The 11,818-nt window shown below is 27.1% G+C and overlaps 1 protein-coding gene across 2 annotated transcripts in view; it reads left to right on the top strand.

Annotated features, from left to right (window-relative positions):
* Positions 1-10,973: 10,973 nt before the first annotated feature.
* Positions 10,974-11,818, top strand: part of LOC100202642 (protein NEDD1) — a 56,653-nt gene continuing 55,808 nt past the window's right edge. For both annotated transcript variants that reach the window (XM_065800943.1, XM_065800942.1), the window contains exon 1: positions 10,974-11,156. In XM_065800943.1, coding sequence (XP_065657015.1) covers positions 11,030-11,156 — 127 coding nt within the window. In that variant the 5' untranslated portion in view covers positions 10,974-11,029. The remainder of the gene's footprint in view (positions 11,157-11,818) is intronic.

Here is an 11,818-nt window from a genome sequence, read left to right as displayed (position 1 = left end):
GACAAGTCTCGTCAACTCGGCTTTCCTTTCTCTGCTCTAGGGTGCTAGATGACATGGGTGCTTCCTATCTGAAAAGAATTACACAGTTTCAACTCTTTTTAGGTAATTATATGTTGTACTTCGAGCAAATCCTTCCTTTTCAAAATGATTTACGATTTCTTTTTTTTTATTAGGTTTATTTACCAAAGATGTTGTGAGTCGCTTTCGAAAATATTCTTGTTCAGCTGCATTTAACCTCATTTTAAATAATTGTGTTTCAAATAGTTAAGTTTATATCTTATAGAACATTTTTGCCTACGCATAAATCCACAAAAACAAATTAGGCTTAAATAATTAAATTCAGATTTCTACGATAACTTCCGCATCACCCGTTATTAATAAATGAAAATGTACATAGTTTTTTGTCAAGTCAGCCGACAGTTTATTTTTTGTACTTAACCATTCATTTCATTTCAGTATTTCTGTTTGTTTTAAATAGCGTTTTAATATCACAAATTAAATGTAAAATAAAGCAAATAAAGTGGTTTAAAAAACATAGGCCTATTTACTTATTACAAATTGCGGGCCGCAATTTTGTCGAAAAACTCTCCTAGAATTGTTGCCAAAAACTAAGTTTTATTTGGGCTGTAAAATTTATTTAAAAGGAAAGTGACCACAGCAAAAATTATATATTCTCGATAACTATTGTTAAATTACATTACTGTAATGCAAAAATTATTATGGACTTTTTACAATTTCATTAAAAAAAACAATTTTAGAGAAACAAAATTGTCTTTCTAATTATTTTATGAATTTTAAATAAGTAAAATGCATATACCATTCTAAGGATCAATTATAAAAGACCTGCTCTTCGATTTTAGGGTCGTAATTGGTTCCTAAAGTTATTGTTCCCCAAACAGGGCAACATCAGATGGAAAGATATTTGTAACTGGGTCCGGACTTTTTAAGTCAGTTTTTTGCAATGGTATCCAATTTGTTCTTTTTTCGTTTCTAAACAAAGTAAACAGGTTTTTTGGAAATCTACAGAATTTATAATTTTTTTAGTGACGAATTGAACATGGGTAAAAACAACAACTTTAGTCTAAGGAAAAAATTTTAAATAACAGTTTTGCTTAAAAATAGTGGACTGAAGCAGAAGAAAATTGCCGAAAAACTGAGCGTTTCTGTTCAAACCAGGGCCGACGTTACGGGTTTCAAAGTGCAGGGTCACAATCGTCTATTTCTAAAAAAAGTCCTCTCTATGTAAAAATTTCAAGGGGAAAAAAAATTTTCTTTAGAAAAAATGTGAGGTTGGGTCATTCAAAGTGCTAGAAAGTTGTTTAGTTTCTCAGGCCGGGGAGTGGTTTGGTGATATTGAGGATATTGTCCCATGCCACACTGAAAAAAAATCAAAGAAGTGGTTTACAAAAAGTTATTAAATGGCCCGGAAACTCTCCAGGCACGAATCCAATTAAGAACTGGAAACAACTGGCAGATGTGACCCAGACTGTGCCCATTACAATAAAAACCAAATTGATTAAACGGTTGTATAAAAGAACTTTGTCAAAGTTTTATTTTTCTATGCCTAACTGTATTAGTGCCCTAAAATTAGCTAAAGGTAGCTAAGGTAAGTACTAAAATCTTTAGTGGACTGTTTGAAAAAAATATATGTTATTATGACTTATTCATGAAAATATAGCAAAAGTATTGAAATTTTGAAAAATCCATAATAATTTTAGCAGTACTGTACATTTAAGTTTTGGTATTCCAAAATATACTGAAATAAATAGTGGTAAAGTTACTAATTTATTGGGTGTTGACATTGATGAAACCCTCATGTGAAAAAATCAAATTAACAATCTAAACAATAAAATTGCTAGAAATATAGAAATGCTATACAATTCAAGAACTTTTTTAAGTAAATATACTTAAGTTCAATTATATTACTCATTTAGTCATTACTATAATAATTATGTTAATACTGCATGGGATAGTGTAAATAAAAGTATATTAGAACTTCTTCATCGTCAACAGAAGCATTTGCACGTCTTATAAACTTTAAAGATCGTTTTACTCATGCCAGGCCTCTTTTATTTAAAATGAATATTCTTAATGTATATCAACTTATACAATATTCTTTGCTTTATGTGTAAATATAAAACTAATACTTCCCCTTATCCTTTTTATAATTTATACTCGCATAAAAAAAAAATTAATACTATTTTCGAAATAAAAATTTTATCCAACAACTTTTTTCGCATACAAATTTTGGTAGATCTTATATCTCTCATCAAGTAGCTTTTTTATGGAACAAAACAGTTTTGAAATATTTTGATTTTACTCAAAAATGGAATTAGAACACATTCAAAAGAAAACTTAAACAGATGATTTCATCTGTCGGTAACGTACTCATATATTTTTAATTTTTATAAAGTAAAATTTTTTAAATTCATTTCTTTGTATTTACATATATGAATATTATATACCTTTTATGTTTATTTATTTTACCTTCGACAAGAATATATATATTTAACACAATAAATGCAACGATTCTGTTAAAAAACAAAGCTGTTTTCGACGACAAGTCTTTAAGGTCTTCTCCAAGATTCCGCGTTCATCCTCTTAAAAACTTAATTAATCTTGTAATCATTTTGAAATTATTATAATTGTAAAACAACTAATACTGTAAAACATTTAAAGAGAGAAAAAAAAATTAAAAAAATTAAAAAATTGAAAAAATAAAAAAAAATAAACAGGCTGTATAACTTTTAGAAAAAAGTTCATTTATCGTGCAGAAACTCATAAATTTTTATAGTTTTGTTCAACATATTTTAAAATTTTTTTTGCTAACTTATTTTACTTCTAAAGGAGAAAGGAGAAAAAACAACAACAACAAAAATTTCAAACGATCACTAATTTATAATCAATAACAACAAAGATTCTATTGGTCTAATCTAATTAATTGGATTCTGAATCTTCAATACTGTTTTCTATATAAACAGATTTTTTTTACAATGGTTGTTTTTTTTGCTTTAAATTGAGTTTTTTCTGTTCTCTTTTTTCTGTTGATGGGATGGTTAATTTCAGATAAAGAGGAGATATTGTTTATTCGTTCGTCACTACAATGCTTGTTTTCGGTAATCTTTTCGTTTAGCAATACTTCTGCCTCTACCTTAATCTATTTCAGCCGCCATTGCCTTAACATATAGTTCTCTTCGTTTTTTTAGCCGTTTTTCAGCTGATTCATTTGCTCTAGCTCAAAATTTCCGTTCTCTTTCTTGAGGAAAGACAAACTAATCGATCATTTTCAGTTTCCAGCTTTCTTTTTTATATTTAGCTTTCTTCTTTATATTTCTACGTTGATAAGATATTTTTTTTTTTTTTTACTTATTTACTTTAAAAACTTTAACTATTATTTTTAATTTATAAGTAAAGTATTAAAACGTTACTTACTTTTTACAGTATAAAATCTATCAACTTCAGGTCAACAATGTTTTTTGTTATTAATATTCAACAGCGATTTTATTTATTTACGCTAAACAAAGTTTGTTGTTTTTTGTTTGTTTAAATTACTTTTTTTAACGATTTCTTTTATTTACGTTACCCTAAAGTTTAGTGTATTTCTTTTATTATTACCGCTGACCACTGATGTGAAAGTAAGTTAAATAAAATGTTGTAAAAAGTGCCCTGATAGAAACTTATAGAACTAAAATAAATTTTTTCTGTTTGAGGATTGGGAGCCCAGTTTCCTGAGCCAGAATAAGGGCCCAGTGCAAGTCCTCGTACAATCGTACTGGGCTACCACGTCCCTGGTTTAACTACATAATTTTTTTAATTATTTTAAAAAATAACAAAGTTCTGCTAGATTTCAAATTTATTTTACATTATAATATAATGTAAAATATCTCTCAGATTGAATTATTAGTTAAGGAGGTACCTAAAATAAATTGGAGTCTAAAATAACTGATTTTCAAATACAAACAAAACAGTTAAAAATAAAATTCAATATTAAAATCAACTTCAAAAAGAAGTAATATTGCTCTAGAAAAAATAAATATCAAATAAATTTAAAAAAAGTGTATAGACTAAATTTTTAAAGTCAATTTAAAATTGTTCTCTTTTTAAAGACACTATCCCTGTAAAGACTTTTTAAAGACTATCCCTCTTTTTAAAGACACTATCCCTCTTTTAAAGACACTATCCCTGTAAAGGAAAAATATAAATAAAAAAGTTTTGTACCTGTTGCGTCGGCAAAAATCAAAAAACAACTATTTTTGGGAAAAAAAATAGTTTTTTGAGCCAACATTTAAAAGCATCTATGGTCTTATACCAGTTTAAACAAATTCTCATCCAACAGAAATTTGTGAAAGCTGCAAGAAAAAAATGTATTTTAAACACAAAGTTAAATATCGGTAACTTTCTTCCTAATTAGAAAATACCTATTAAGAGTTGATAGATCAAACATCATGCCTTCATAATGTTAAGAGACAATTATGTTATGGTATCATTTTGAGCAAGTTGATATTAGTTTATTCTTTTTTTAGTATTGTTGATAAAAATGAAACTTTATATATCTTAAAACGTTTCATAGTATAATATTTCAGCGTTCAAAAATTATGAGAATATAAAGTTTGAACCCCTCTCATTTTGAGGGGGATACAAACTTTATGTGATCATAATTTTTAAACGCTGAATAATTATACTATGAAACTTAAAATTTAACGATGAATTCAATTTTAGTTGAGAATAATAGAAAAAATATTTTATGAGCTTGTTGCTTTCACGTTTGGGGCAGGAGGGCAAAAGAATTGGGTTTTTTTGTTCCTAGGCTCTAATGATTGCCATTTTTTGCAAAGCATCCTTATTCGACATAAATATACACATATAAATGTTTAGAGTTTGCTTAATGCCCGGAAAAAGTTTCCTCAAATCTCAAAGACCAAAACATGCTGGATCTGCCCCTGAGTATTTAGGACTGACGACACGGGTTTCGAAGTAGGGGGTGGGGCACAACCGTCAATTCTTAAAGTCTTTTATATCAAATTTTCTTATGTTAAATAAAAAAAAAAGATCCTTTAGAAAAAAAGTGGTTAGCCCCTTACCCCTGCCCCCCCCCCCCGGTGTTGTCGGCCCTGGTATTCTATTCTAGCATAGCGTAGACCAAAGCTGTGGAACGCTTTTTAAAAAGCAAAGAGTGAAATCGTTAAACTCGTTTAAAGTAAAATAGTTTAAGGTTTTTTTAAAATTTTAAGGTAAAATTGTTAAAATCCTTTACAAGAAGAGGCTATGAAAAGATTGTGGTGACTTTAGTCTTTCGTATTTTCTTTTGTTAGTTTGTATTTACAATATAGTAAGAGTAAACAAAAATTAATACAATTTATAAATTAAGCAAATACTACTAATAAATTTGAAAAGCTAGGTATCTGAAAGAATATCAGTGAGATCTTATTGTCAGAACCTTATACTAGTATAAACAAAATATTTGGTTATAAAGTAACTTTAAGTACAACATAATAAAATGGGGTGCATAATAATCAATGCAAAATTGGTTAAAATTTGTTCGACAAAAAGGGTCATATAGAAGGTTGTTTTTTCTTAGAGAGTATATATTGGTAGGTTTCAAGGTAATTAGATCATTAAAAACGGCAGGAGAAAGAATATTTTTACATATATACACATAGCATAAAATAATAAAAATATTGAGTTCGTAAATATTAAGTATTCTTAATTAAATATATTGTTTAAAGCGAGAAAAATAATCAACAAAATTAATTACACGTATTACATGTTTCTGACAGCGATAGAGAGATTGCAACTTACTTTTTTTGGTGCTAGCCCAAACAATATTTGCATAATTTATATAGCTATGAATGAATGAATAACAAAGTTGGGATAAAACTTTTTTATTAATGTAGATTCTGGCCTTATAAAGAATTCCAATATTTTTGGAAACTTTAGCACCGCCATAATCAATATATTGCTTCCATGTGATGTTCTCTCTTATCAAGGAACACCTAAAAATTTTGTGGCGCAATCTTTCGACAATTTAGTCAATAAAAATATCAGGCAGAGCTTAGGGTAAATAGTGTTTTTTAGTTATCGAATGAAAACTAATCCATTTTATTTTTTTGATATTTAGTTTACTGCATTTGAACGAGCTAGAAATACTTTTGAGTTCATCATTCGTAGTAGTAAAGAGTTTGTTAATATTTTTATTAGATAAAAATAAACTAGTATAATCCGCAAACATAATACTTAAACGGTTAGAAGCTTTATGCAAACCATTAATGTAGATTAAAAAAAAAGGTGGCCGCAAAATTGATCCTTGCGGAACACCATATAAAATATCTAAAACATTTTTTTGATAAGGATCGTTAAAAGAAACAAATTTTTTCCGTTTGTTAAATAAATTTTAGACAATTTTAAAATTACGTCATTTACTCCTTAATATTTAAGTTTATGAATCAAAATGCCATGATTTAGTGTATCAAATGCTTTTGATAAATCTAAAAAACTACCTAATGTGAATTGTAAATTTTTAAAAGAGTTAGAGATTTCACGGACGAATTGGATGATTGCATACTCACTCGGTGCAGTTAAGGCACTTTTAAAATATTATAGCGTTGGTATGACATTTTGTTGACTACGACATATTTCCGTTAAATGGTCAGGTCTGTGTATTATGTAAAGACGAAAAATGTTAAAGTGATAAATTTTGCGGTATCATAAAATATCAATGTTTGTAGCGAAAAAATCCAGACCGAAGATTCTTTTTTTAAAAAAAAAAAAAATCTTTTTAAAATCACAATCGCTCTTCCAAATTTAAATAAGATTTTAAATAAATACGTTTTTTAGGTGAAATGAACATTATAGTTTAACAATATGATCTGTTCTGATCGTTTATTGACAATTGTCCGTAATTATAAGCTCTTTTTTGGTCGGAATTCTAGTATTTTTTGTAAAAATTGATAGAAATATTGTGTTTTGACAACTATATATAGTTAGTATACGTCAGAACCGATTAGAACTAGAATCAGTAGTAAATTAAAGAACTTTTTTAAAAGATTTTAACTAAATTCATGTTAATGCCGATGAACGGAATTGATCTAAAGACTCCAAAATAGTGTTCTTTAGATTTACTATTACGGGTAGTAAAAAAGTTGAAAATTTTATAAAAAAAAGAAAAGTTTCTTTAAATATTAAAAAAAAGCAAAAAAAAGTTATACCATCTAAAGCTTTTGTTTAGACATAATACGCTGATAAAATCATGCTAATTCCAAATAAAAGTATTCGAATAGTTCGTAAATTGCCTTAACTACACCGAGCAGTAGAACTATTTCTTTTAAAACCAAACTGACTTTTATATAAAAAATTATTCTCCTTAAAATAAGTATATAATCTATGGTAAATAATTTTTACTAAGATTTTTAAAAATGTTGATAAAATAGAGATAGGTCGGTAGTTGCATATATTAGTTCTGTTTTCTTCTTTGTAGATTGGGATTATCATCGGCTATTTTTAACTGAGCAGGAAAAATTCCTTGTTGTATTGACGTTTTGAAAACTTTAAAGAGAATACCTTTTAATTGTTCAAAAATCTTTAAATAGCAACAAAAGTAAATTCGTTTTATTCAATTGACTTTATAAAAACCCAAATATTCTCTAAAAACATCCGAACCGGATAAAATATCCAAAAATATTGGCATATTGTACAAAGCCAACCATTTATTAAATCCATATTGTTTAAAAAACTTTTCTCTTACTTCTTTGCTTCTAAATTATGCAAGCGTTGCTTGGTGCAACACCAACGCAACGAAAGTAAACATAACAGGCTATTAGTTTCAAACCTAGATAGTTTCTTACACAAACAAATACTTTTAATAAATTCAGTATTTTAAATGTGTGTAAACTATTTCAAATATTTTAAATGTGTATAAACTTAATATTTTAAATGTGTATAAACTTAACATTTTAAATGTGTATAAATGAAACCTTAATTATATTCTTATCCTCATTCTCAAACTATATAAAAAAATTTTCGCTGATTTTACTTTTTGAAAAAGTAAATCACATACTACTCACCAAGTTTTCGAAATGCAATTACATTCGATCCAAAACATTACTATTCCGCTACTAAATTCTCAATTGCAAACCGCGGTCATAAGTTGCGGAACAATCAAAAAATAAACTGAAAACTAATTCCTCTTTAAAACAATTTAAACTAACAAAAACTAATTATTTTTGGTAAATAAAAGATAAATTAAATTTCTTCCAAAAAGTTATAAATTAGAAAACAAAAGTTATACTTAAATAAATTTTAATTACTGTAATTGCATATTTGGATTATAAATATTTACCAACCAGTTTTTTTTTTAATCTTTCCGCTTAAAGAATATAAATGAACAGATCATTAAAAAAAAAAAATCTTTATACCAAAAATTGCGTTATTTTCAACACACCCATTCATCTCATCTTAAAAAACCAGTTTCTTTAGATGAGCTTTTTTGGAACCCAAAAAAACTCAAAATAACATTAAAATAATCACATAAAAATTAAATAAAATTGTATCTTTAAGGACTATACCAAAGTAAAAAAATAATTATCTTAACCATAAAAAAACAATAATAAATCTTTCTATAGTTAGCGAACTATTTTTTGAAAAAACTTTCGCTCTTGAAATATCAAAATAAAGCTCCACGAAGAATAACTTAAAAAAAACGCGCTTTTCTGAATAAAAGGCCTCAATCTCATCTTGAGCGTCTAAAAACGTATCATCTTAAGCAACTTCAAGTACTATCGTAATTTAGATAGCATGATAACAGCTTATGTATTATCTCATATAACCCATGGAATAAGCAGTAGATAAGCATAAAATATTGAGGATGTATAAAATTTTTGATAATCTTGTTTCGTTCTGACGTAATTGCAAAATATTGAATAATAAAAAATTTTATAACGACGATAGAAAATTTTTTAACATTAAAACAACTAAAGAATATTAACCATACAACCAAGAAATTAAAATAAATAACACCGTCGAACTTGTATGAATATCCTAAACCAAAAAAGTTTGCGAAAAAATTAGTAGACTACCCGTAAAGGAGATTATACCACCTTAGGAACCTGCTCATCTTACGCAACCTTCCCCTAAGTGTGTGTGTATTTTTTGTGTTTATATATATATATATATTTTTTTTTTAGTTGCCCCAAGAAGGCCTCGGTCTTGTCACAGAGAACCACCGGAGAGCATTTAACTAGAAAGTTAGCACCTCCCTCCTTAACGATGATATGATTGATTCAAACAATGAATTTGAACCCTGATCTCTTGCTTCTAAAGCAACAAAGATTTATTTATCAAAAATGTAATTAAGTGTCGGATGAAATTTTGTCTAGTGGCAATACCTATTTCTTTGTTTGTCTTTTTTCAGCCTCGATCATGTAATTTTTTTTTTACTAACACATACATGCATTCATAATTTACTAAAAATATCAACTCAATGGAGTGGATTAGTTATTAAAGACAAACCGTAGATCGCCGCAACTTCCCGCTCTTAATGAGATTTCGTCGCGTTGGTCGCGACATGGTTCGTTCGTCGCGACAAGGTTCTAACTGTGTTAGGAGAATTTAAAAAGTTGTTTTTTTTTTTTTTTAATATTTAATTAAAACTATTTAAATTACTATTTTTTTATTTGTTTATGTATTTTTTTTTATTGATGTATTAAAATGCATAAATAAAGAAAATATAAGTATATAAATTCTTTTATTGAGACATTAAAAAAATGAAAAAAAGATTTATTTGCTATTCTCCTAATAGTCTTGATCCCGGTCTTGTAAAAACTTTCAAAGTCTTGGTCTTGATCTTGGGTTAATTTTTTGATGTCTTGGTCTTGATCTTGAAGCATTCAGTCTTGGTCTTGGTCTTGAGCCCAAATGTCTTGGTCTTAGTCTTCGTCTCGGTCTTTACTGTTTTGACTAGATCTCTGAATAAATCTTTAAAATTTTTATTTACTTACATGTTTACATGAAGTTTTTTAACTTACTTTTTAATCAACTCTTTTAACAAAAATTCTTTTTTTACATTTATACAAATTTTAAAGATTTTTGATAGTTAAATAAATTTTTTTTAAATTCGGTTTTTACATAATAACGAAAATTTTTTCGTCTCGTCAAAAACCACCGAGTTTAAATAAGAAAACAAAACCTTAACAAACGGCATTGGGTCGTCGTATAAAATAAGTCATTGCATAACAAGAGCAATTTTATTTATTTACTTTTTTAAAATGACAAATATAATTTAAGTGCAATAATTATTAGAAACTCTCAAGTTTAAATTTTCTTTACAATTATTTAATTTTGTCAAAAAAAAATTGTTTTGTTGAGATCATTTGATTTGAATTTTATTTAAGGCTAATTTTATTTAAGACTTGAATAACCAAAATAAATCTTGATCTATGATAAATACTGCTCTATGGTACTTTATTTTATGGAATTTTGACTTAAGTTAAACAAGTATATTATTTCAATTTAAATTTGAAAAGTATGTGAGGATGTGACTGGGATGCCAGGATTAATAATAACTATTTACCATGTTCCACTTGAACATGGTTCTCGAACTTTAAGAACCTTAGATATGAAGTTTAATTATTAGTCTAATCACAAAAATTCATAATATTCAAATTAAAATTATATATATATACACACGCTTACACACACACACACACACACACACACACACACACACACACACACACACACACACACACACACACACACACACACACACACACACACACACACACACACACACACACACACACCCGCACACACGCAAACACAGATATATATATATATATATATATATATATATATATATATATATGTATATATATATATATATATATATATATATATATGTATATATATATATATATATATATATATATATATAATATATATATATATATATATATATATATATATATATATATATATATATATACACAGATAGAAAATACTGGTTTAAAAAATGATTACCTAAAAAAATCGAAAAATGCCTGAGTTATTGCTTGCAACAGCTGGTGATGATTTGCGACTATGGGCAATGCCAACATTAAACTTGCATTCAGTGAAAAATGAAACTAATGCTAACTTAACATCATGTTCTTGCAGTCCTAATGGTATAATAGTTTTACAATTCTATATATTAAACTGTAATAATGATTTTATTAAAGTTTTTGATGCTATTTATTTAATTATTTTATCATGTTTTTTATAAATGATATTATTCAATATATGCTATAAGTGGTTTTCATGTTATGTGTGTGACTGGCATAAATATGAACAAAAGTATAATTTTGAATTTTAAATTTTTGATTGAAATTTTCTTCTCATTAGCTATGATTAATATAATAATTTTTTTTATTGCAGGCAATATGCTTACAAATTATATTTTTATTTGTCATAATTTCATTAATTTTATAAAAGTAAATTTTTTTTTTTTTTTTTTTTTTTTTTAGATTATTCACCTCCCCAAGGCCCGAGGGGGGCCACTACAGTCGAGGAGGATACTCATTTTTTTTTTTTGTGTTTTATTTATTTATTTATTTTTTAGTTGTTATTCGTGGTACAACCCTCTCTCAACTCTTTAACTCCGAAACACGAACCTTGCCGAGCCGAGCAAGGCCGCTGCGCGGAGAAACTAAGTTGATAACTTTACTGTTTCATCTGTGATACTGTACGGCCTTTTAATAATTTAATCAATAAAAAAAAATTATATTTCATATTTTATAAGCTTAACACATATACTGAAATAAAGATTGATTTAAGTAGCACTTTTATT

This window comes from Hydra vulgaris, chromosome 07, assembly GCF_038396675.1.
Source record: "Hydra vulgaris chromosome 07, alternate assembly HydraT2T_AEP".
NCBI classification, from domain to species: Eukaryota; Metazoa; Cnidaria; class Hydrozoa; order Anthoathecata; family Hydridae; genus Hydra; species Hydra vulgaris.
The sequence above is the reverse complement of the archived record's forward strand: the minus strand, read 5'-3'. Positions and strand labels throughout refer to the sequence as shown.